The 27,495-nt window shown below is 41.3% G+C and overlaps 1 protein-coding gene across 1 annotated transcript in view; it reads left to right on the top strand.

The window, feature by feature from the left end:
• The window catches only part of LOC146758591 (cytosolic carboxypeptidase 4-like), a 245,224-nt gene that overhangs the window by 146,046 nt on the left and 71,683 nt on the right, over positions 1-27,495 (top strand). Inside the window, exon 2 of the mRNA XM_085514568.1 lies at positions 4,604-4,784. Coding sequence (XP_085370694.1) covers positions 4,627-4,784 — 158 coding nt within the window. The 5' untranslated portion in view covers positions 4,604-4,626. The remainder of the gene's footprint in view (positions 1-4,603; positions 4,785-27,495) is intronic.

The following is a 27,495-nucleotide window of genomic DNA, read 5'->3' as shown; positions in this document are numbered from 1 at the left end:
CTACGCAGTGAGGGTGATAAGCATTGAGGTTTCTAAGCATTAAGGACTCTATGCATTGAGATTTTTAAGCATTGAGGATGCTAAGCATTGAGGATTTTATGCTTTGAGAATGCAAAGCAATGAGCTCTCTAAGCATTGAGGATTCTAAGCATTGACGATTCTAAGCACTGAGGATTCTAAGCATTGAAGATTCTAAACTAAGCATTGAGGTTTCTAAGCAATGAGAATTCTAAGCAATGAGAATTCTAAGCTAAGCATTGAGGTTGCTTAACATTGAGTAAGCTAAGCATTGGGGTGTCTAAGCATTAAGGACTCTATGCATAGAGTTTTCTAAGCATTGAGGATTCTAAGCTGTGCATTGAGGATGCTAAGCATTGATGTTTCTAAGCATTGAGGTTTCTAAGCATTGAGGTTTCTAAGCATTGAGGATTCTCTGTTAAGCATTGGAATTCTAAGCATTGAGGATTCTATGCATTGATTGTTCTAAGCCATTGAGGGATCTAAACATTGAGTGTTCTAAGCATTGAGGATTCTAAGTAAAGCATTGAGGCTTCTCATCATTGAGGATTCTTTGCAGACTTGTTTCCCTATCCTTCGCTATAGGTATGCTTTTGTTTCATCCGGTATTAGTTCACTTGGTTGTTTTTTAGTTGCATCATATGGAATATTAGTCAAATGTGTGTAGAATTTCCATCTGCCTTCAGAATTTGGGATTTTGGGATCTGCCCCAAAATGATTTATAGAACCTGACATTCTAATTTCTTGGAGTTAAGGGGCTGGGAGAATAACCCAGAAAAAGAATAACGAGAATATCCATCTTTAGTAGGATGTTAAACTGTACTATGTCTGGATGCTTTGTACATGTATTGGTCTCTGCAGTCATTTCTAATCATTCTGATTCATTGGTGAGTGAATTCATAAAACTCATCCACTAAGGGATGTTTCCAAGCAACTTGGAGCCTGGAATACCTTCACCCAGCTTTGATGGTAGAAAGCAGTTAACCAAGGTGATTTGTAACATTCACTTCTTTGCCATGAGGACCATTGATAACGCATATCGTGTAAGTGTATTTAAGGGAGGGTTATCTCTCTGATAATTCTGGAAAACAGCAGTGGGCCCTGTCAGACTAGGTAAGCTGCCTCTGCATTAAGATGTGTCTCTTTGAGTAGGATTTTGCCAAATGCAGGGTCAGGAAATAAGGAGGAGGTGGGGTAAATGGAGGAGCATAGTATTACATCGTGGAGTAACTGAAAATGTGACAACTTGGGGAAAGATTTTGGGTGGGGAGCGGAGGAAAGTGACCAACACAGGTTCTGCCTCAGAGCAGTCTCAAGTTTTCTGTGATCTCAGTATTTGAAGTTGTTTTTTTTTTTCCTTCTCCTTGAATATATTTGATGTACATCACACCATATCCTGTCTTTGTCAGACTTTGTTTAACTAGGCAGCCTTGGGCAGTTCAGATGTATCCAAGGCAGGATGCAGCCGTGATACACGCAGCAGAACTGCGTTTGATGCTCTTTTTTACACATCATTTGACTCTCAGAATATGCTGTAGAGGTCACACATAATGAAGTTGGGTGGGAATGTTGGCTTTCTTTGTTTATCTCTTATGTCCAGGGGGTAAACTTGAACCTTTGATCTGTGCAGCTCTCATGATAAAGTCATGTTGTATTTAGGAATAAGGGGGAGTGGAGGGAAGGCCTATGTTTTGTGGGCTCTGGCTTGGGGCTGATAGGATGAGAGGTATGCAGAGGCACAGCCAGAATCATTCCAGTCAAGACCTGGATCTAGGTTGAATTTGTCACACGCTCTTTATGATTCCCTTTGACTCCTAATGAAATCCCAGTCTTGTGTCATTTCAAAACCTTGTTCCCTTTCAAACGCTGTGGCCCAAATAGCAGCTTGACAATGCATAGAATTTTAACCCATGTCAGGGCATCTGGAAGTGCACTTCATTTCCCTTCTGTGCCTCTTTTTATGAGGCGAGACATTGATTTGTTAACGGGGTTTCATTCTTTTATTTCAGATTGATCTTTCCCCAACTGATGTCATGATTTCTAACTTCCAAATCAGATAAAATCAAGAGGAAGATCCCTGCAATAGGCAGGAGATTAAGCAACAAGTTAGCAGTACTGTAGGAACAAAGCTCTTATTTTCATGCATATATCCACAGTTAAAATGAATAAAGAGAAGGGAAGGTGGGAGGTGGTTGATACGTTAGATTTATTACTCAAAGGGTTTTTGCTCCATGTTTTGCAAGAGGCATCAGTGCCTTTAATCTCTCATCTCTGGTTTTGTTAGTGGCACGTTATATCCTGGCCATGTCAGAATGTAGCACAGAGTAATGAGACAAGATCTGTTGGATGGGGCTTTATGTAGCACGAAAAGGTTCCTCTGCTCACTCTTTTTATTATTTACATTCCCAGTGAAGGTTACGTGTCATGTGGGCTTTGCAGAGATAAATGGGTAACCTGAGCTTTCTGGCAGCTTCCCCAGGACTTGGGGAGGATTCAGTGTAAGGACTGACTTGGGGATTTTGAAGCATCAAACTCAGTTCTGGGCCCTGAAGGAAACATAGAAGAACATGTGTCTCGGTGTCCTGAGGAGGTGCAATGTAGCACAAGGTGGTATCAAGGGGCTCTGGACCAAAATTACACTTCAGAACAGTAGGTGTGTCCCAGAGCAGATCAGCAGCACTGGGGTGGCTTCATCAGCACTGCTGTTATGGGGCATAGTGAATCAAGAATGAAGTGTAGCAGCTCAGCTAAGTGCAGAAATCTTGACTATTGCCGGCCAGTTGGTGCCCGGAGATGTGATTTTGGCATTGCAAATATACCTGTCAGGAGGGGAGTGAAGCTTAGAAAGGAAGTTTTAAGTGGAATAGAGATGTTTCCCCACCTGGATCCTATGGATCCACTATTTCCTGGGGTTTAAAATCAGGACTCTCTAGAAGCTTTTGTCACGTTGAATGTTAGACAGAGGTTTATCAGTCTTGAGGAGAGCAGAATTCACATCTCTGCCAGTCTCACAGTATCCTCAATTAGCTGAATTGTGGCAAACCTTCCATTTCTGAGATGTGAAGACCCTTTCTTGTGGTTTCGTTTTCTCATAGAGTAACTGAAGAAAGAATCGCTCAATTAACATGCTGCATGCTTTCCCAATGTATAGAAGAGACAGGAGTTAAAGCCGTTTTCATCAGTTGCAAGGGAGCATGTTTTATTTTGCTTTGTGCTATTTACAGCTGTTGTCCATTAGGAGTCCTCAAGAGCCTCATTCTCAACTACAACAACACAGTCCCATAAGTTTAGCTCAGCAATGAGCCTGCAAAACAGCACTAAATCATGATGATGGGAGAAAGAAGAAAATGTTTGGAAATAGCAAAATGCAACTGATGCCTTTGTGAAAAGTAGTTTTTGCTTGTTGCTGTTTTAAAGCATTACTAAGGTAGACTGTAATGCACAGCATCTAGCTGGAGCTGAATAGAGGTTGTTTTCTAATATATATATGTTTTTGTAATAAAAAGTAAGCAGAACTCCTAGTATGTCTCTATTGGCTGAAGGGATCTTTTACAGTCCATTAGCGCCTTGGGCACTAATGTATACACAGCAGTGAAAATATACTAATCTCAGGGTAAGGTGCAAGAATGATAAAGGAAAAATAAAGATTAGTACACGGCTATTGAATAGCAGAGTTCTGGTTGCTTTACTGGACCACAGTATGATTGCTCTGTATGAATTCGAGTGGAGACTCTGGTCATGCCCATCAAATGCCTATGAATGGGAAGGGGTGAATGTGGGATTGTTTCCAGACCTGTCTACATCCTTGCAGAGGAGTTGGACCAAGTGACCTTTAAGGATCCTTTCCAACTCAAAAGGTTCTGTGATTCCACCTCTGTGTTTCACATTAATTGAGTAATGATTTGTAAAGCTGTTAGAAAACTGAAGGACTTTAGTACAGCTTTGGGAGCTGAGGACATAGAAGCATAACTTGCTAAATCAGCGTTTGCTTACAAGGATGCTCAGATGATACCTTTGATTGTTTTCTGTCCCTTTACTAGAGAGCCTGTGCTCTGACAGAGCTGCAAAAAACATCATGGCATCGTTGTGATTCCCTGTCAGATAGTGGCTTCCACTAAAGCAAATGTGTCAGGTTGATTTGTGACAGCAGCCTGAGATTGTGAACATTCACAGAAGGATAATTTTAAGACACATCATTGCTTTGTCCTTTTCTTTTATTCTCTATGCTTGGCAGGTGTCTACCTCTGTCTTCTTCCCTTGGCCCATCTGTGGATTTTGCTCAACACAGATGGGATTTTCAAACAATCTGCTGTCAAATTTGGTCTCTTCTGAGCATGTGTATACAGAGAGCTTTTGGAGACGTGTAACTAGGCCAAATGAGGGTGCTTTTTCATGGGAATGGCAAATAACGTATCTGATAGCAAGACAATTTTCTCTGCCAAATTGCTAGTCTGCTTTGCAACAGGGGTTCATTAGGCTCTGTCCATGAACTGTTTAGTAAGATTCTCTCTTAAAAAAAAAAGTTGGCATCGTATCTCTGCAGCTTCTGTGCATAACATCTCCATGCCTTTGCTTTGTTTTACAGACAGTCGTCCTTATGTCTTTCTGATGGCCCGTGTTCATCCTGGTGAAAGCAACGCCAGCTGGGTGATGAAGGGGACCCTGGAGTTCCTTGTGAGCAGTGATCCCATTGCTGATCTCCTGAGGAAATGTTTCATTTTCAAGATTGTCCCCATGCTCAACCCTGATGGAGTCATCAATGGCAAGTGCGTTGTAGTAACATACTTATTGTGAATTTTCACTGGGTTTACCTGCAGGCTTTACTGCTGTATACTTAGCAGGCCTAGTCTTCAGTGTTTTGGGCCAGAATTCCTGTTGCCTTTTGCCTTGTGTTTTATTCATCCTGTGATCAGTCCTGTAAGGAGAATGTAAGTCCTGGATACAGCCCAGTGTGCTGTCTTGTGTGCATCAGATATTCATGGTTCTGTACTGTGTGGGGCCGTAAGGTGTCCCAACTGACTGGGTGAAGTATTAGCGATAGCAGACAAACTGAATCTTACTTGCTGAATGGAAAGTTATCTATTCTGCCAAATCAGCAGGGCAAACTTTATCTGCAAGCTGATATATCTGGGAATAACTGGCTTTAATTAATGCTTTATATAACCTGAATGGGGGAAAGATGTAAGGATCTATTAAATGCTCGTATCTTTATGGAAATGTTTCCGTATAATGAAACTCCCTCCTTCTCCTATCTCCTTTACTCTGTTTCCTCCCACATGCTTCTGAAGAGATTCCAAGTCTTTCTGAGCTTATGAATATACCAGTTTCTTTTTGCATTCTTCAGAGCTGCCTTTACATTGCTCCTACCCACATCATCACTACAACCATTCATCTGGTTTCAGGTCAGGTTGTGCTGATCCGGTGCTGAAGAAACAGGGTAAAGACCTTAAGCAAATCTTGAGCTTATTTGGTCCTAATCTAATTCCTTTCTGTTGTGGTCTGGGCTTCAGCAGAGGGCAGCTTGGAGTGTTCTTAGCCTCTGGTCTGCGACTATGAGCATAGTTTTTTGTGTTCCTGTTCTCCCCAGGACATGAGTGTGTTGTAGTTTAGGCTGTTCAGGGGAGCTGGATGCTGCCCCCGAGTATTGGAAGCTTCTGCTGGCACCAAATGTTTCCTTGATTCTTCCAGACAGCAGAAGCAAAAATGAAAGATTGTGGCTTTCTGTTTTTCCTTTCACTCTGCTTAATTAAAGTTTCCAGCAGATGGAGGGCTGGAGGGAATGTCTGACCTTTTTTCTCCAGCTGTCAGGAGTGAGCATAGCAGAGGAAGGGTCCTCAGGAGGGACAGTGTGGCTTTTGGTGACACCTGGAATGAAGGGTACTGTCTGAGCTCATATCACACAGGAACGTGTGGAGCTTCCACTGTAGTTCAACCTGGTGATGAGTAGGAAAGTTTGGTGTGGGATAGGAGCAGAGGTCCAAGGACTTGGCTATGGCTCTGTAGCTAAGCATGAAGCCTGGGGAAGGGAGAGAACCATTCCATCATGCTCCAATTTAAATGCTGTGCTGTGGGGCCTCCCATGGCTCTGTTGCTCTTGCTTCTTCCCATGTGCTTTTTCAGTGGACTGAGGTGTTCCTGCACAGAAAGAAAAGCTTCTTTTCTTGGCCTAGAGTTTATTGGCAGCTTTTTGGAGATGACTTTTAGTCCCTTGCTGCATGTGGAAGCACATGCAGGTTTCTTTGTCCATTAATGTTCTACTTCATCTAGGTTTAAGTGCTGTATTAAACTCTGTTGTCATTCAAATCACTGCCACAAAGGGAAGCTCTTTTTCCAGGAAAAGGGTCTGTAGGCCATTATTGACTGAGTAGCTGTAAACAGGTCCATACTACTTACTTTTAGGTCTCTGTAGCACATTTCAGGAAGCCACTTATTTGCCTTGAGATTTACAATCACGACTGAATGTGTCAAATCCACTGTTTATTTTGAATCATCACTCATTTCGAATCTTCATGCTTTGAAAGTGCATCTTCTGTACTACCCATCCATCCTTCTGTTATCTGGTATTAATCCTGCTCTAGTCTCGTTACCTCGGTATCTTTATATTTAAAAAAGGGTTGAATTCTTTTCTGTTGGCAGTTCTTTTGAAGCTCCTCACTCTCTCCCTCCTCCCCAGTCCTGTGTGCTGGGGTGTGCATAATGCTTCCCTGCCCGTCACAAAGATGAATGCCATCGCACGGTTACAAAGGATTTCTTCCAGCAGCCCAGCTGTGCCCCTTCCCCAGCTGACTCCCTGCTGCAGGCACAGCTCAGTGGAAGAGTGCTCATCCCAGCAGGATACCGTGCAATCACACTTCGAGAGCCTTGTGCAGCAACAAGACGATCAGGGCCTTGGTATTTGCTTTGGTTAATGTGATCTGAAAGTTGCATGCAGAGAATGTTCCTCTGTCACAGATATGATGGCAGTAATGTGATTATGCTCTGACTGTGTGTGGCTGAGCTAGGAAACAGCCTTCCCTTTCACTCCCTTTCACATCAGTCAGTACTATGAGGATTTATTCCTGTCTGTCAGTGATGGAGAGAGTTGAGTCCTGTTGCTGATGCTAAATGAAGGTAGTGGTGATGCAAGCATGTCTGTATGAGTAAGGCTGTCATCACATAAAAATAAAAATCACTACCCAATATCACATATAATTTGAGTTTGTTCAATCCAGAGAGTACTGATGAGCAGTTGTGTTCTGTGCGACTGTTCTCATGGAATCATTAAGGTTGGAAAAGAAGTCTGTCATCTGGTCCAACCGTCCGCCTACAACCAGTATTGCCCAGTAAACCGTGTCCTGAAGTACCACATCTCCATGTTTCTTTAAGGTCTCCAATGGATGGTGACTCCACCTCCCTGGGCAGCCTTTGCTCTGTCCTGAATAGCAGTCAGATGTAGGGTTTGTCAAATAAATTTCAGCTGATCTGGTAGTGGCTATATATTTTAATGTTAGACACTACTTTTTATTAAGTGCATCCTGTGTGTTGTCACACAGTAGTGTTTGACCACTGCTGGAAATGGGATGCTGCCTCTGATAGATGTATGGTCTGACCTGATATAGTTATTTGTGTGTTTTTTTTCTTCTTTACAAGTAAAAGTAGTCTTAATCTCCAAGAACGGTGCTATAAGATGGTCCAAAGTGACAGGCATTAAATTACTAAAGGGAAAGTGTCCTTGTAGGCTGATTATCTTGCGAAGGCTGTTCTGTGAAAACCCAAGGTATTGGTTGGTGTTCAGCTGACTGTTTTCTCTCATCCCTTTATCGTCTTTTTAAATTAAATCACGGATTAACAGGAAAGCTAGAGAAGGAATTCCATTCTACACAGCGGTGGAGAATCCATGAAGGAGCACAGCACTTTGATTAGGAAACTGCTGAGTTATACTGGGTGAGTGAGAGACCCGTGCTTTGTTCCTGGCTCTGCTGTTGATGAAGTATGTGACCTTGAGCATTTCCCCCTCCTTTTTTTTTCTTTCCCCTGAGTTTTCTTCCTGGGAGGATGAAATAATGACACACCACAACCTTCACACAGCTTGAAATGAGTGAAATATGTGTACCAGGAGCATTTTCTCTTCAATCTAGTTCTTCTGATTCATCCACTAAAACCAGGGTCAGGAAAGGAACTTGTAAAAGCTTATGACAGCACAAACAGTTCTGTTACAAAGAAATACCCAGCACTGTTGGCTGTTCACACTGTTCCACATAAGCTCATTACCACACAGTGGAGCAACAAGTTGCCTGTGCACCAACACTTCTCCATGCAGTTGTGTACCATCTTGTGACCTGCTTTTAGGCTGTCTTCTCTGTGCACATGCTACATACCCTTCTGTCAACAGCTTGTGTATGCAGCCATTCCTCAGTGTCTGCTCACACCTGCATATCTTCTGCACCCACGTACCTGGTGCTCCCATGTGTATGTTAGCAGTCACAACGTGGTAGTCAGCATTTTGTGGGGATTTTTTTGGCTGGACTTCTTCAGAGTCTGCAGTTTCATATAAATATTGCTATTTATTACCCCTGAATTTAGGGTTATTAATTATATCAGTATAACCTAATTTATATCACCATAAACAGCAATAATAAATAGTGCCAAATGCTAACGCGCAGTGCTTGCCAACCGTGCCCGTGTTTAATGAGTGCTTCCCCCCCACTTCCCAGAAGTATTAAATTAAAAATGATTCGGCCTTGCGATATGATTGATCAAACAAGAGGTGGAACTCCTAGATAAGTGCTTTTGTTTTAAAGAATATTTCATCTTCAGACTGCCCATGCACTGTCTATTATGAGCATCCACAGGTCTTGAACTGCCCAATCTCTCTCTTCCAAGTTCATGTCTCTCTCCTCCATTGCCACCTTCTTCCTTTTTCTTTACTCCCTTTCATGTTTCCTCTTTCTTCCCTTCTGTCTGCCCTTTTCTCGCTTTCCTTTCCCTACTGTTGAATCAAAGAAGCTTTTCAATGAGAGGAACTTGATGTGTTTTTGTAAATGAATTGAACCAATCAGTGGAGATGGGAGCCGGTGAGTCTATTTTGGTAAAAGAAGATTAATTTTTTTGGAAGCAGTGTGACTTCTTCGAAGGCATGGGGTAACCATAGTAGCTGTTAGGAAGAGGAAATCCTGATTTGCATTTTGGATTATAGCCATGGACTATTCTTTATCTGGTTTAAAAACACCCTGTTCCCTTCTGCACCTGCCTTCCCACAACACAGGCTGAGTAAGCTTTGCTGCTGCTTATAGGTAAGGCAGGTGAGCTGGGCTTTTTGTTTGTTTCTCTTTATTGATATTCACTCTCACTTTAGTCAGGCTGTTTGTTCCATCCTGTTTTACTTACAGGGCTTTGTTTATTGCGCCCTGGAATCCAGCAGAGAAAAGCTTTAACTCTGACAATTGCAGAAATGGAGAGATAGAAACGTCCTCTGAAAGCCCTTTCAGAACACATTTCTATTGCATGCTCTCAGAAGGGAAACTATTAACTATTAATGTTTCCCACTTACTTTTTGAAACAAGGGCCTTTTTTTTTTTCTTTTCTTTTTTTTTTGAAGGATACTTGTAGGAAGAACAGAAGCAAGCTAGTTCTTCTACCCAAAAGCATTATCTGTGTATATAACTTCTATTTCCTCCTATATTATTGTGCACTCTCCTGCACTGAGACATTTTGTTCTCCACGTAGTCAGAGGCAGAGCTGGACATAGACAGCAAACAAGCTAAGGGCCGCACTTGAGGACTCACTTGATGACCCAGAACTGCATCCTTGAGGATTAAATCTTGAAGTAGAGGCACACAAAGCCATGTGGCTGTAGACATCCCTCCTACTCTCCCTTCCCTTCTCTTGTTTGCTTCTCTCTGATCAGAGGGTTAAAGAGGAGTTGAATTCTCAGAATCTAGTCTTGCATATCTAAATGGATGCCATGCACTTTGCAAGCACAATTTAAGGGGTCTCTCCAGACTAGCTGATGTGTGATGCGCGCATTTCTTTAAGGATAGTGCCAACGGTAGTTGGGTAGATGCGTGTGGAAGAACATTTTTGCATAAGATTCAGTCCTTACTCATTTAGAATGGCTGTGCTCTGAGCTCTGTGTTATAAGGTGGTCTATTTGCAAGCGCTGACTCGGGACCTCAGAGCAGATGAAAATGCCATGTCTGAGGAATGCTTGTACTGCATCTGGAATGTGGCTCAGGGAAGTGCTATGAACTGTGGGTGAACTTTCTTTGAGTGCAGTAGATGGTTCTTATCTAAGTGCTGCTCTCTTGCCTCTGGTGTTGCCTCAGCTGTCCCCATAAAGAGGACAGTGATCTTGCACTGGTGGTGAGGCATAACTGGTGAAAATGTGCTTCTTGTTGGCCATCACGGTCTTCTCAGCAGGCCGTCCTGAGAATTTTGGGTGCTTGTTCTTTAGTTCTAGTGAAGAGGGTCTAAGACCACTTATACTTCTTCAAGGCAAGCAGCCTTATTGTTCCTGATAGTCTCAGCAGATTCCCTATAGCAGAAGCCCATGATTTGGAAGGTTAGATCTATAGGATGTGAGGTAATGGCCTCAATTTGCACCAGGGTAGGTTCAGGTTGGATATTAGGCAAAATTTCTTTTTAGAAGGAATGGTGGTGTGTTGGAACAGCTGCCCAGGGAGGTGGTGGAGTCACTGTCCCTTGAGGTGTGCAGGAACCGTGGAGATGTGGCGCTGAGGGATGTCACTGGGCATGGTGGGGATGGGCTGATAGCTTGGCTAAATGGTCTTTCCAACCTTAATGAGTCTATGATGCTATGAAATCTGGCTAGTACATGAACAACATAAGATAAAATATGGGTATGTGATTCTTTAAGTCTTTGCAGCTTCTCCCTTGGTGGACCCAGAACCAGAGTCTGATCCTCCACCAAACTCTTCTCAGTACATCAGTATGCTGTGGGAGATGACCCTATTTCAGACAAAGCCTTTGCCCTGTGCTAACATGGAAGTCCATCCTTGGCTCTCCTATGGTAAACCTCTGTTGGCACGCAGCTACACCCCAGGACTCCTGACAGCACTTCTAATGCAGTATTGTTTATTCCTTCCTTTATCAGCTGGAGCTGTTGGGCTCCCCTGAGTTATTAGATCTATTCGCTCATTGTCAGTGTTTCCTCCTTTGTAAATATGTCCCCATATGTCTCTGCTCCTGAGGAATATGCTTTCTTTTCTATTTACTGCTTTTCCCAGGCACCCACCTCCTCATTGCTCTATCCACCCAGTGGCCCAATAACAGCCACAGAGATAAATAAGCAACATAACTCTTCCTAGCTATTGTTGTTATTGTTGTTGTTGCCGCCCTGCATAGTAATACATATAATAACAAGGAAACAAATCTTATTACTAAAGTAATTACAATAAATAAAAAGCTGAGAAGGGAGATGAAGGAAGGGTCTGTCAGGGGAGTAATTGCAGTAGGGGTTTTTAAAATTTAATTTTCTCGAGATGTTCTTTGCTGCTTTATTGATACCCTGCTGAGGGGGCTGCGACTAATTAGCAACCAGCTGTTGTTCTAACACACCCTCACCTAATTTATTGTTTCGTCAAGTCTCTAAAATAGGAGTCTGTCTGCTATCGTTGTCTGTGGGACTCGGCACCAGTCTCATGTCAGCAGTTGGTTTTATTGCTTGGTGCTTCTGTTTTCTGAAAGCTGAGTAGCTGAGACTTTGGGTGCTTTGCTGCCTTTCCTTTTATTTTCCAGCACTTTCCATGCGCTTTCAGGAGGTCGGGCAGGAGAATACGCTCAGTCTCTTGAATTATAAGAGCTTGTCCCAGAGTCCAGAGGCCTGTTATTATAACAGGCCAACACAATGCTAGATTCTGGTAAATTGCCCAGAGGGCTGTGCCACTGTTTGTATGCCTTGGTAGAGACCAAAAAAGACCTCACAGAGGAGGTCTGGCATAGATAGGGCCAAGGGTTTCTTAATATGTAATGTCTATGATCTTGTTCTCTTGCTTGTCAATATCCTATGGAAGTGCTGTACTATTGTTTGCCTTTGGAGAAAACAGTATCATGTCTAAACATCCACAAAAACGAATTAGTTAATGGTCATTTTAAGAACAGGGGGGACCAAATGCATTGTCTCTTGTTTCTTTGGTCTTCCAGTCCCAAAAGCACGCAGTGTTTGCTCTGAAACAGTAAAGGTTCCCCCCATGAGGTGCCTGCAGCTCCCTCGATGCTTTCATACCCAATCTGTTCAGATTAGTCAAGGTCACTTGGGAATTTCACTGCACTTGAAGATTACTTGATATGAGCTCAGTGATATTAATGTCTTGGACTACTAAACAATTCAGCTTTAAGCCTCAGAAATTATTCCATTTTATATGGCTACTACCTTGTATTTTCAAGGTAGCATGAATATTAGATATGAACACGATGTTCCGTGGGCTCAGAAAGGAATTATTTTTGTTCAGCATTCATGTCTAGTCTCCTGACTGACAACGGGAGTTCATAATCAGATGTCTGCGCTCCTTTGACAGTTCTAAGAGCCAGGAGGCTGATGTACAAAGCTAGCTTTTAGTAAAGTTAATGAGTTGATTGAATTATATTCTTATTTGCATTAGTTTGAGTGTGTATGATTATCTTTTGTTTGTTATTATGCTCATTTAAGTCCATTTGGTAATATATTATTCCCATAGCAATTGTGCCTGTGCTAGGCTCTGTGCAGACAGGCAAGGACCAGCTTGTCTCTTGTTAGGAGCTGATCCAATACTGGCACAGCGTGCTTTAGAATTGGCAAGAACAAAGAGGATACTGGGGTGCTGGCTAATGGATCTGTTGTGAAGGCTAATCCATTTTCTCATGATGTACTTTATGGAGGTGGAAGCTTTTGTAGTTACTGCTTTCCTTCACTGTTTCTTCTTAGGATGGGGGGGAGAATCTCACTGCCGTGACTTCTTCAGCCACCCAGGGAAGATTTGTGAGGTTCAGTATCATCAGTGAAGGGACTGGAGAACGCTGTAAGATGAGGGATTTCTTTATGCTTTCTTGAAATTGTCAGGATGCACCTGCAAACCCTGAACCCAGTTCACCCCATAGTTAAACACTACAATGAGATGTCACACAGATACTAACGAACTTGGATTTTGCATCTGATTCCTGGTTGTGGTAGGCATGGAGTACCGACATAAATGCTGAATGTACTGGGTAGAAGCTCATGTCATGAGTGCAAGGGCTAGTTTTGATCACTTATCTCAAGACCAACTCATCTTACCCAAGTTAATGCCTTTTGGAAGCTACAGATTCAGACTTGGAGTTGTTATTCATGGGATGGGAAAAAAGTCCACAAAATGAAATTGTAAAAACTTCACTTTTATAGATGCAATGAAGAATGTCCAATACTTTACTGCAATATCCACACTACCTGGAAAGCTGAAATTGCCTGGGAATGAAGATTATTGTCTCTCATAATATACCTTCATATATTACTGTGTAACAAATCGAGCAGTATTTCTTTCACCCTGCAAACTGGACATCCCTGGAGTTCCAAGTGACATTTCAAATTTTATATGACCATTCAGTCCCTTTTAAGTATTAAAACACATCATTTTTTGTGATATATGCACAGAAGTTCTTTCTAAAAGCATATGAATAAAAAAACTTGGAGCTTAGTTATGCAAAGGTAGAGCTGCCTTACTGCGTGTTGGCTTTTAAATGTCTCTGTTTAGTTAGCTCGGTATTTTAGCTACTACTGTTCTTTAACATCTCTGTTTCTGTGTTTCTTTTCCGCTCTTCCCTGCCCTCTGTTTCATTTGAATAACAGATTCAATTGAATAACAGCTGGCAAAGTACAGTGGTAGGAGAGCAGATATGTGACTGCCTTGGGTTGGAGAAATGGGCTGGCAATTGGAAAATGGTGTTTTAAAAAATGGGACAAAGAGGCATAACAACAAAAATAAGCTTCATCTGGAAGCCTGTATTTTCAAAATTGCTTGTTCAAAAATGCACCCACAGAGGACCAGCTGAGGTTGAATAGTTCACCTGTGTACATGGTTCATATGATTGCACATGCAATTAGGGTAATTACACGGGCAAATTTTACCCCAGTAGTTTGAGCAAATTGTCACCTTAATTTCTGAAACCAGCTGCATGTCCCAGGGAAGCAGCAAGAGAATGAAAAACAGAAAATTAAGTTGATGCTGGAATGACAAAGAGTGGGAAATCAAAACCTCTCCTGTGACCTGAAAGACAGCACTGCTGGGAGTCAGGGAAAAAAAGTCAGCCACACTTCTAATGCTGTAAAGCGTTGGAGTCTTAAAGGGATAGAAAAATGAAGAGCTTTTTGAAGTCATCTGGCCCAGAATTTGAGCTGGAGGAAACAATATGAAACAAAAAGAAGAGGGTGAGATGGGCAGCAAAGGGGGCTTCAGTAATGATGACCTTGTGTCTGTATGCACTGTAGAACTACGAAGTTGGTATTTGAACACACCCCAGCTCGGTGATGTTGTGATCCTGTTAGGAACCTTCAGATTAGCACGGTGATACTTCATTGCATGGGAATAGTGATTATTTTGGCATTAAGTTGCTGTAGAGATCTTGCTGTGTTCAGAGCTCAGCCACTCTTCCTTGTACTGTTAGAACTGGCTTGTAAATTCCACAGGTGGATGTGTCCCTGTACGAGGTGCTTAAATATTCCATTACATTCGATAGAGCCTCTTCTGCGTTGTTTGCTTGAGGAAGTAGAGCACAGTGAGGAAGTGGTAGTGGACAATACAGTCTAGATCCTAAACCACCTTTTGGGTCGCTTTGATTTGTCTCCAAAAATGATAAGTACTTAAGGTATAGTTATTATAGTTGAAGAAGTCCTATTACTCCTACTCCTGTAAAGTTATTATGCAGTGACAACGTTCTGGGTGAGTACAGGGGTTCTTTCTATGTATATCACATGGCATCTCAGATGGTAATGTTTCTTTATCTCCCATATCTCTAATTTTTCTCCCCTACGTGTTCAGAAGCTCAGCTTTTGATTAAAAAAAATCTATCCTCCATTTAAGGGGCACCTGGTCCCACTGAGCACCATCTAAAGCAAAACTTGCTTCCCAGGTCTATCTCTGGTCTGTGACGTTTCTACCAGTAGATAACAATGATAACAGTAATGTAAACTTTGAGGAACATTTTGCATATTCATTGTCTGGTAGTTTAAAGGCTTTTGTATTTTTTTTTAATGTAATTTAAAATATACATTAAAATTTTAAATTATATTAAAAAAAAAAAAAAAAGATTTAAAAAAAAGTGTCTATTTTTCTGTCATCCCCCAAATGGTTATGACACATAAGAGGATGTAAAGTGCAGAGCAGCTGAACAATCATAAACTATTTTAATACCACTTAAAAATGAGAAGAAGCAGGAAAAGAGGTTTGGGTATTAATGAAGTTTATTGCACTCGTCTGTCACTTCTACAGAGCATGATTGGGGTTTTAAATCCTTGCTCCAGTGACGTGGAAAAAAACGTGGTGGTCTTTCATCCAAGTCCCTTATAGATGTTATTCTGTCACAGAAATCTCTAGTACCACATTTGAGCTCACGGTGAATTCTATGCTCCAGTGGATGTAATGTTAAGCAAAGCAGTTCTGGATTATATTTGTGGTAGCAGAGCTGTAAAGCAGAGCCTGAAAGTGAAGTCAAGAGTTATAGGAGATTATGGCTGTTACATTTTATTTGAACTTTTTTAGGTGATTCAAGGTAAGCTCCTTGGATTTAGGCTGAGATATCTGGGGAGTCAAGGCTGGAAAGACAGGCCATACTCTGTGGGTTAAACCATTTGCAAGGAATACCCAAACCTCTTTCTAGTTGACCTGTTTAGTGTCTCACTATAAACATATATTAACATTCAGTGTAGAAAGCTCACTGCTGAAGGCAGCAGAGGGGTGACTGTTCCCCACCCCCTCCAAAACATGTCAGGGAAGAAAGCTTGCTTTGGAAGACCTCCATGCCTGGGTGATGCATTGCATGTTTTTGTGTGTGTGCTAGTTTTCAAGTGAAGAGCACCAAAGAACTGCACTAACTGAATTAGCTGTAATTTGTGTCTTTCTGTGATGTGCAGGTGAGGGCACCCTTGAACTGTTCTAGTTCTCTGTCTATCTTTAGACTGATTCGAGCAGCACAGGATCTCATCAAGCATGTAGTCTGTTCAGAGGCAGTGGCTTTGAGCCTCCCAACTCATAATACTAATACAACTGGGAATCTAAATAAAAAGGAGAATGTTAAGAAAAAGTCTCTGTTGCTGTAAGCAGAAATAATCAGAATCAAGTCTATCTTTCCATTATGTGGTTTCTTACAGAAACAAAAGCCCAGCTCGGGGCTGTTACTTATAATGAACTGGTTTGGCCAGTGTTCGTGCCTTTCCCTTTTTTTTGTTGCCATGTGTCAATTCTGACTGTGTGTACTGCTATGACAGCAATTTATTTCTTATATCTTTTGTCCCAAAGGGTGTCAAAGAGCCATAACAAAACTGCATGTACTTTAATGTCAGGCATTGCTTAGTGTGCTACCTTTGGGCTGCTACAGAGTAGTTCTTTATAACCTCTGAACCTGTTGCCTATGAATACAGGACGTTGCTGGATTTAAGCCATCGGGCAAAAGTCACAGCAACTGGGTGTGCAGCAGTTATTGTGAGCTACAGAGTGACTGAAAGAAATCCCTTAGATGCAATCAGACAGTGTCCGTATTCTGTTTTTGTTTTCCCCCAGCATTTTATCCATCTTTGAGAAACACCTGGCAGCTCTGAAACCACAATTGTACTTGCATGATCTCAAGTGGAATGGCTGGTCCCTAAACAGCATGTGTCTACCAAGCACTATGTCTCCACAAACTACCTGCAGGGCATGGTTTCTTGCTTAAGCCTGATGTGAGCTTAAATAAGGAGTTTGCTTTGAGGTTTGCCAAGAAGCGTTCTTTGTGTGTAAATGTGTATGCAGCCATAGAGTAATGGAGACCATTTTGACACAGGCTATCAGGATTGAAAGGCTGCAGTTTTGCTTGGAGGTTACGTATACGTTTTTATATGCAATTAGTTAAGTTGGGGTTTAGGCATTTAAATGGCCATTTGTGCTCTCACTTTTGAATATTATGCTCATCCTTTGGGAATGAGCTTGTGCAAATTAGGCATGAAAATAAGCATACGTTTTGTGTGCTGTACTGTCAGCATTTTGCTGTATTTGGTAATAAACTCGTATTGATTTATCAGGTTTTTTTTTCCCTCTCTTGATATTTCTGCTGTAATCTGAAGAATGTGAGCTGGTGGCTACAAAGCAGCAGTACAGCAGTGTTTTCCTTTTCCTAGTGACTGACTCCTTTAATTGTTCCTGTAGCATAAGCTCGTATTTCCATCTAACTCTTATTTAGGATACTCTCATGGTGAGTTGGAATTCATCCCTGCTTTGCCTTGTGGTTGAGTAGTGACCAAGACTTGCCCCTAGCTGATTTATCCTTCTTTTATCTTCTTTCCCTTCATACCCACACAAAAAAAGTCTGTCTGTGTACCGAACTGTGAAATACATGGGAATACAGAATTGATATTGTTGGTTCAGAGCTCCATCCTGGAAGCTTCAGAGAAAAAACTGCTTACAGGGGGATGAAGGCCTTTGAAGGGCTTATTAGTGACTTGGCCTATGGGCTTCCTGGGGGCTTGCTAGACTCTGCTGTATCACAACTTTAATGTCTCCACATAAAGTTATCTACTGTGAATACTTAATAAGGGGGATGAAAAGATCAGATCAGTTGATGAAAAGAACAGTTCGAGCTGATGCTAAGTTGCTGCCCCAAAACCTTGAGGATACTGAAATTTGCAATGAAATTTGGAACCTTTGAGTCAGCTGACTTATGATCCATTGTAGCATAATAATATACACTGTTGTTTAATATACCTTCCATGATTCTACTGTTAGAGTAGGCATCAAGACATGAGAGCAGCATTGTGAGTGCCACAAAGGGTAAGAATTTTGTCAGTTAATGTTCATTGAGGAAGAAATTAATCTTTGGTTCTTTCACATTAATAATCCTATTAAGGGTTGGCTTAATGAAGTTTTACTGACTAATTTTCGAGCTGTAATTTGCCTGTGATTCTTTTGAAAATTTTTTAATGAAATGGAAATTTACATAGACTGCACAACAATAACCTAATGAAGTGGCAAATCATATTTTAAAATCACTTGTGATTCCAAATGGCATCTTAATTCTTGGAATTGAAGACCATTCACACTGAGAGGTTCTGAATCATTGAAAGTAAGATGGAGCTTTTTCTAACCCAGGAAATGCTAACGAGTACAAAATGAGTCTGTGAAATGGTTCATGCAAGCTTGGACCAGTTCTGTGTGTTGCTGAAAGAAAATGAAATAGAGAAGATCTGAAAGGAAGCCCTCATCTTCTTGAATGAATGCTATGGAGAGTCTGTGCTTGGGTAGCACAAACATGATACTGTCAGTGAATGCAGCCAGTACCGAGATGGGGCTGCATTCCTACAGACTAATGGCAAAAGAGCCTGGATGGATCATGGTCTGATTGTCATCTCTTAACACTTGAGAGGGAGCGCAAAGAGTGATGAATGTATGTGAGTGTTACAGAGAGCAGAGCTGAGGCCCCAGCAGTGGCTCCAGTCTCCTCTTATGTTTTCACAAATCACCTGGGAACTGACTCAGTGAAATTTTTCATTATAGAGTGATTTCTGATTACTGTAGGTAGCCCAAAACAGGGCCTACTGGGTAATCTCTAGAGGCTTTCCTGGGTGTTTTAACTCCATTCCTTGCCCTTGAAGAGCTGAGATATGCCTCCATTAAGCAGCCGAGTTCAGGAGCTTATCTGCATTGCTTTAAGCTTTCTAGTTTCGCATCAGCCCATTAGAGAACCTCTTTCCTGGGTTGGAAAGGAGAAGGAATTCTTTAGATCTGCCAGTATTTTTCTAATACCTGATGCTCATAGGCTGCTCTTTTTACACTTTAAAATGTCACATTGGATTCCTGATGGAACTGGAGATTTTTATCTTCCTCTTTTCTGCCAGACCTGACATTTTTCTGGTTTTCTTCTACACTGAAGGCTTAATTTCTCACATGTGTGAGACAGAGTGAAAATTAAACAAACAAGCTGGCAGATAGATAGAATGGTTCTTCATGTCTGGAAAGCTGCAATGAGCTGTGACTTAGGAATTACAATGCTTCATATTCAAACTTTTCTTTTTGATGCATTGGGGTGGCACAAGAGCTGACAGTGACATATGGAGAAGGCCCTGTTAGGAGGATTGAGGCTGTTATGTGATAAATGACACAGTATGTCAAAGGACTTCTATTATCCATCATGCTGGCTTCCTCTGAACACGGTCTCATTGAAAAGAGAAGTAGCTGCACGTACAACTGGGGGATGCTGTAATAGGGTCAGTGGTATGCTCCAGAGAAAATAAGAAAGCTGGCAAGTACATGTTTGCGTGGGAATTGATGACTCTGGAGCTTTGAGTTCAGAATTTTCAAGTCAAATTTAATTCAAATATCTGAGGTATCCCCACTGTACATTTGTGTCAAGGATGAGCCCTACCTTCAAAAGAAGCTTTCTCAAAGCTCGCTCACGTATTCAGAAGGCTTCAAAAACCCACCAAGTTTTCAGTGTTGAGAAGCTAAGCTTTCTTAGGAAAAAAAAGAAAGCTATTTATTATCAAGTTCTGGACTGATGGCATGATTCTGGCTGCTAATAAATCCCCAGAGTTCTCTTATTGCGTTTTTTTAACCTCTGTTGACTGCTTTGACTCTGAAATGCAGTGGAGTAAAAGTTGTGATCTGCGCTTTCCTATATGCAGGAGACATGTAAGTACTGTTGCCCTTATAAATACAAGGGATAAAAAGTACTGCTGACGGAACAAGACTTTGTCTCTCGTGACCTGATACAGAAATATCCTCTGTAAGGCGCCTTCCACCCTTCTTGACCATACAAGTTAAGAATCAGAGCAGGCTTTCACAGCTCTGTGCCTCACACTGGTGGAGAGTCTGTCAACATTTTCCTCTCTCTCATCACCCTTAACCCAACAGTGCCTCCTTGTTTGTATAATCTATGTCAGAATGACGCACGAACTGGGGGCTGTTCAAGAGAAGCGAGGAATGTATGGCACGGCACAGGCACTCATCCTTTTCAACCTCCTTTAGACCATCTCTTTTTGCAGTACCCATAATAGCTGTTTTTTTCCCTGCTTGATTAATGGACCCTCAATAGCTATGTAGTCTATAAACCCAGACAAGACAAGTAGCCTGTCTCTTTTGATCCCTGCACCCTAATAGCCTGATTTTGACTCCGCTTAAGTGGTGTTTATGTGCCCACATGAGCGGTAGTAATTGGTGCAGAATATCAAATGTCACTATTTGACATTTCATTCGTAACAGTAGTATTTAAAGTAAAGGCTTTAACTTGATGATTCATCAGTAGCCAGTGTCAAATGATCTGGGACGGTCGGTATTTTAAAAGTGTCAATCAACAGATGGATCACTCTGGAGATAATTTAATCAGAGCCCATCAGTGAACTGGCCTTAAAAAACAATCCTTCAGGATTATTGTCACAGCCGTATTGTTTAGAAGATGAGAGCGGTGCTTCCTTGGGAGCAGGCTTGGTAGCAGAGTGGCTCCTTCCATAGCTCCTCTAACAAGCCTGTTTCCTGAGAGGATGGAGTTGCAACTTCCTCAGTTGACTCTGCCCTGTAGTTAAATACAGGACTTCAGGCTCTGTTGCTGTTGAGCTGAAAGCTCTGCTTCTTCAGAACAAAATCTGCAAAACACAAACCAGCCTAAATATATAGATAACTTCACCCCCTCCAACTCCTAGCACTGCTGTGCTCTGTTTTATTTGACAGTACAGCTTTTTCTTCACCAACTCTTCATGTGATGAGACGCTTATTTCAGCTGTTGACCCCTATCAGTGACCCCTCACTGGGAGATCAGGTGTAGAGAACCGGGCTATTATCTACCTTCCACTCCTGTGTTTCTAATCAAAGCAGCCGATTTTGCTAATGCATACAGCTGAAGTCACAGTGAGGAAGACCTGGCTGAGTACAGAGAAAAGAAGTGCTTGGAACGGTAGAGCAAGGGGTAAGAAATCCTAAGAGTAAGAAAAATCAAGCTGGGAGAAAAGATGAACAAGCAAAGCAGGGAGAAATGTTAAATTCAGTTTCATATAGAATGTACAGCCATGGCAATCAGTTCGTGGAGTGAGGCAGAGCATCACCCTCCATGCACCTGTCCATCCATGTTCCTTTAGCTTTCATACTCACTGAGGTGTCAGCAGCACGCAAGCGTTGTATTAGATTTTCAGTTTATATATTTAAGATAAAGCAGGTTAAAAAAATGAAATCCAGAGCGGATCTGAGAGGGTTTAGTCCAGGTGAAACACATACTGTGCTCTTCTGACCCAGGCATTGAATTCTTTGACATCTCAGATGCACAGAGTTCTGAGCCCCAATGCATTGGGTTCACAGAAGAGGAGATGGCAGGACTGTCACTTAGCATCTTCTGTTTCAGAACTTACGGTCCGTGCTACTACTGGCAATCACTGTTTACGGTTATTACCTGTAACCAGGTAAACCTTGTTAGAAAGGGCAGTGATGCTTGATAATGTATCAGGCATTGCTGCTGTTCCCTTCCTTGCAGTATTAGCATTGGTTCAATCATTTGAAACTCAGTTCCTTTTCACCATGATGTAGAGCTGTTACTGTTGTCACGTTTGAATGTTTTAACTGCACTTCAGTAATAGGCGAGTGATCCCAGTATCTTATAACCTGGCAGAGCAGGTTGTCAAAGGTTTACAATCAGAAATGATTGGCTGGCAGCCCAGGCTGGAAACTGACACTGCCTTTATCTGCCATGGTCTTTGATTTTCATTTTTTTTTTTCTGGTTTAAAGGTCCTGTAGTCTGTAATTGCTTTTTTTGGGCTGATAAGGTTGTATTGTTAGCCATGAATTTGAGACCAGCTGTTGTCTTCAGTAGTTGGATGTTTCACTGCCTGAGTTATAATTATAGTCCATAAATTGTGTTAGAATACTTGGTAGCAAGGAGCATACTGAAAATGAGATTCTTTTCAATATTTGTGTCACTTTGCAGAAGACAGAGAAAGAAGTATTGTCAAAGGACAAGTGTGTGCTGTTTTTCTTATCTTTCTGGGGCTTTGAGGTGAACGAGAGTTTGTCTGGCATTTTCTCTTGGATTGTACTCGGATAAGCATGTGGCACTACTTGGATTTACAGCATGAACTTTAAGCCAGAACCACCATGCTGCAGAAACTTCACAGCCATAGGAGTGCAGTGTGAATATCTTTTCCACTGAAAGACCCGATTCCTTGTTTGTAACCCTGCAGTGAAGCTGATGGAAGAAGCTCTAAGCAAAGTGCTGGCTCTCTATGTGTAAACAAAACAGCACTGAGAAATCCCCCAAGGTCCAAGCTGTTGGTTTTTCTTATGATTTATACCTTCTCAGTTATGTGAATAGAAACGTAAATATTTACCCTATCTTTGATTGTTTTCTTCACTATCTCAGCATACATTTTCTTTCCTTGAGGTGCCCCCAAAGGGAGTGAAATCCCAATTTCTTTGCAGTTCAGAGTCTCTTTTATTTTTGTCTTTTATTTCTTAGCAGAAGTCTTTCTTTCTGTTTGCACTTCAGCTTCTGCCCTTTGTGTGCTGCTTTCCTGCTCTTCCTTTTTTACTCATTTTTTGTTTTGCTAATCCACTGAGATTATTGAAGCATCACATGTCGTTACTGGTAGGTACTGTCCAGAACTCTTTCCAACCCTTTACTTTGTTCTTTGCCAAATATAGCTCGATATTGGCCTATGGTCACAGTTTTATCTCTATGGAATCCATCCATGCTGTCAACTATAGAATCTCTGTCCTAGTAGTTCTTTAATATTTGGAAAATAATTCATCTTCATTCCTATTCAATGCAATGGACTGTATCGTATTTCCTGAGTAGCTTTGTTCCCCATTGGCCTATTCTGTTACAATATTTTCCCTATTACTTATGTAGGACTGTTTTATATTAAATAATAGAGAGCGTTAAGTGGTTTTGTTATTAGTGTTCAGAAATCGTTAGTGTAGCTTATGCTCTCCTCAGACCCGAGTTTAGAAGATATAATCTGTAGTTTTCATTGCTGTGGCAGTTTCCCTTCATCAGCAAGGAAAAAACAAGTGGTGCTTGTAAATTCTCTGTCTAATAATTCAGTGATTACGATATTAGTAACATGTTGTGCAAAACAGGTGGTGGTGGGAGGAAGAACTAGAAGAGAAGAGAAACTGTCAGTCTTGAAAACGGCAGTAGATTTCTTTGTTTCTCCTCCTTGAAACTCATTTGGTTAAGTGAAGTGGGATTGGGTTTGATCGCTTGTTTGAAAAATCACGTTAAATAATCCATTTATCTGCGGGATGTGTGGAAAGGCCTCTGGATTCCATGACTTACTGTAAAGAGCTGTGGGGTTTCACTCTTGGCAACTGCATTTGATGCCACTCATCCCAAATAGGTAAAACGTACCTCAGTGGGGTAGGAAAAGATCTTGATATCATTTAAAAGCCACACTGTGGGGTTTATTTAGATAAAATTAACCAGTATATGCCTTTTTTTTTTCCCCTCTTTCTTTCTATTTTTTCTTCCAGTCGTGCGATATGAATAAAACATTTGCCTGTGTGGAGCTGATTGTAACGCAGTGTTCCTATTGCTTCCAGTAGGGATTTGAGAAGGAAGTTGCTTTTCATATACAGTCCTATCTGGTGGTTAAAAAGATAAACGTCTGGTAGGGAAGATGAATTGTTTCCATATATTTTTCGGTTATATTTCTTAATGGGGCACATTTAAGAAAGAGATGATTGTGTTTATGTAGAATGATGTGTGTCCTATCTGTGGTACATCCAGGTGTTTGAAGGTCATTGATGGATCAACCCCCTAAATGTGAGGCTTCTCTTTGAGCAATACTTTTCACAGTCCATAAGCGTTTCTTCACTGTGGCTTTGAAGTGTACTGAAGATGGTTATTGTTGTTGGAAAGAAGGCATCTTTTCTTTAAAAACGTACAATGTAATGGAAGTTGAAAGGAAGGTAGAAAAGCACAGTGAGGAATTGACAGGCAGCTCTATCTATCACATGACAGTTGTACTCTAACAGGACAAAAGTTGACATTTGCTACAGTCATATTCAATAGGCGACACTGAGTGTCAATATGGAGCTCTGGGCAGTCGTTATAATGGCTACGAGTGGTAAGGGAGAATGACATTTTTGATCTGTTTACTGAGATCATCTTATATCCAGAAACTGAAGGAATAAGAAATCTCTACGACTTGGCTCTAAGTAATTTATTTTCATTTGCTCCTCTTATTAATAGAAATCACTTCTTTTAACATGCACCATAATGCATTGAATGACAACAGTGATATCTTTGGCAGATTCTGAGCCTACAAATGTACTGGAAATGCGTGTTCTGCTGGAAAATCAGACAAAATAGGAAGATACTGAGTTGGTGAACTTTCTTGTTTGCGTTGTTACAGGAAAATGATTAAGGAAAACCAACTGATGGCCTTTTGAGTCGCATTCTGTGAAGCATCTCTAGTGCCATCAGCATGATGGGGAAATTGGTCAATAAAGGGGCAGTGGCTTATGGTTGCATTCTGCTTCCCCTGCATTCTGCTGTAGATCTACCATTGCTCTGCTGTAGTAAGTGAAATTAGTTTGCAGGCTGGTAGCGTTACTGGTAGTGTAACCCAATTGTGGTGTGTAAATTCCCCCATTTCCTTTTTTATCTTCCTTAAGAAACTGTAAACTTTATTTGTCAACCAGTCAGAATCTCTCAGTGAAACATCTGGCTGAAACAACTACTAGCAGATAAAACAAAAACTTCATCACTGCTAAAAACAAGTAGCAAATGTTGTGTATGTGAGGATAGTGATGATAAGGGACCATTTCCTTTGGGAACAACAGAAATGAGGGATGTACCGATGCTTTCTTGCCATTCCAACTTTTGCTAGGACCTGATGTGTACACAAGTGTGCTCTGTTAGAGGATATTAAAGGATATATATTTGCTGTTCAGGAAACCTTCTCTGATAATCTGGCTAAGCCCAAGCCTGGGGTGAGTTTCCCTGCTCCATTTTTTGTTTGTGCTGATGCTTTTTTGACTCAGGGTAAATGGCAGATGAACTGACCCTTCCACTCTATGGCACTATGGTTTTGGTTGTGCATGAGTCATCTACTGGTATTCAGTACTTGGTGGGATGTGACCAGAGTCCTTCCTTACAGTGCTAGCTGATTTTTAGCCCAGGTTAAGTATCCATTAAAATGTAGCCCATGATCTCATGCATAAATGCAAGGCACATCTTCTCCAAATGTAGTGTGGATATTTTCTGTGTGGACATTCTGAGTGTAGTTTGAAACATAGATAAGTGATCAGGTTAATGGAGCAGCAAAGGGATATTTGCAGTTGCAAGCAGAGAGCTAGATAATAATAATAAATCAGTAAGAAACTAAAATTCAAACATCTCTCTTCTTTGATTGCCATTAAGGGATTGTGGCCATTCAATCAGTGGATATACTTTGCATTTGATGAAATCCTGGGATGTGCGTGTAAATAATACTTTGAAAACGTAGTTGACTAAACTACAACTTAAAAGACACATGATTTGACTGTACTGATTTCTATTATTCCTTTGTTCAAATGGCATCTCCCATATTACTGCTGCAGCAAAGCTCTCTCTTCAGAGAGCTTGTCAGTGGTATCATTGCTTCGAGTGCCTCAAGGGTTCTTCTCCTTGCTCTTCCCTTTGCCAACTTTCAGTCACATCTATGACCTCAGCAGGAATGTTATTTGAAGCAATGGCAGTGCTTCAGTTCTTCTAACAACCCTCTGCTAAATCATTTCCCTGAACTCAAAATGGCAATGCATCTGAACCACCGATGGACTTAGTGAAGGGAAAGTATGGGAGAGTTGGGAAGGGCTCAGCCAGATGCCACAGTGAAGCAAAGCTATTGAATATGTGATCATGCAAAAGTATCTTAGCTTCTTCCACCTTTGCCAGCATCTTCAGATGGAATTATCTTAGACGTAAGCTAGATGAAGGAGGTGCATGCACCCTAAAGGGTATATTCAGAAGTATTTCTCATCAAGTATGACATAATATTGAGGAAGAAGACATAAGTCTGTACTTTTGCATGTAACTGTCAGGCTGTTAATTTGTCCCTAGTATCTGTGAACCATCCAACACAGCTACTCTTTTAGACAGCAATCAGTACTCAATGCCACATAGACAGGAAAACCCTAACAGATAAACAAGAGAAAAAGGCACCTGCTTGTTCTGTAATCATTGGAAACTTGCTCAAAGTTGGAGTCATGAGGATTTCCTCTGAGATGTGTCTACTCTGAAATTCAGCTATTATCTTTCTGTTTGAAACCATTATGCTTAGGAGGTCACCTCATCACCTCTTCCAGTGGCGTAAAACCACGTTCTTGTGATATCTTCCAAGCAAGTCCTATTCACCTGACTGAGCTGGGAAGCGCTAGAATGAAATAATGCTCAGCAATTTTGAACCATTCCAACACCCACAAAATTTGTGTTTTCCTAACGTTTGCACACAATTGCAGTTACTGCCTTTTTTGCGAGGCAGCAGCTGGGGGCTGAGAGCAGGCAGCTGCAGCCTGCCACAGCCACCGCTGGAGTGCCTGCACATATAAAAATGATGGAACATCCAGCCCCGCAGTTCCTTAATTGCAGCTGGGATTTTGCAGCTGTGGAGTCATACCATGAGAAATACATTCAGTGCTGCCATTCAATGAGCATAATTTTGGGGCCAACAGATTTGCTGTGTGAGAAACGAGCTCTATAAGGCCTAGTTCTTCCTCTTTCTTTTTACCTTGTTGCTATCTCTGTTAGCTTTCTGTTCCTGGTATTTTGCAGCACTCAGGGCTAGAGATAAGCGTCTATCACGCTATCCACCACTAAGGAACTGCTGCTCAGACTGTGAGGAGGTTAAAAAAGTGTTACACCTTAAGAAGAATTAAAGATATTTAGCATTTCACAGCACTATATAGCACTATTAATTATATATATTTGGAATTAAGTTGTTCAAGAAAGGTGGAAGGCTGAAGTTTTTTTCTAGGTCTTCTGCTTCAGGCAATCAATGACTTTGCTTATAAATACACTATAAAGATAAGAAGCTGAGAAAGCACTAATTTACCTAAATTCAAACAGTAACAGCTGAACTACGTTGTTTATATATATAGGAGAAAGATAACTTAGATCTTAAGGTCTTTCCTTTGTTGGTGTTTATTCCTCAGTGTTTTTACAGCCACGGTCAAAATAATTTGCAACATTTATTCCAGTTGATCAGAATGGCCTACTTGAATTTGCACATTGATTTTTGTAGAGGATATTTCTATGAGCTTATCGGTATTGAATAAATGTTATGCAGCTGAGTCTTTAATCTCTCCTGGGTCTGAGAGGGG

The sequence above is a fragment of the Coturnix japonica genome, chromosome 13 (genome assembly GCF_054131305.1).
Source record: "Coturnix japonica strain WE chromosome 13, WE-NBRP24, whole genome shotgun sequence".
In the NCBI taxonomy this organism is placed as follows: domain Eukaryota; kingdom Metazoa; phylum Chordata; class Aves; order Galliformes; family Phasianidae; genus Coturnix; species Coturnix japonica.
The sequence above is the reverse complement of the archived record's forward strand: the minus strand, read 5'-3'. Positions and strand labels throughout refer to the sequence as shown.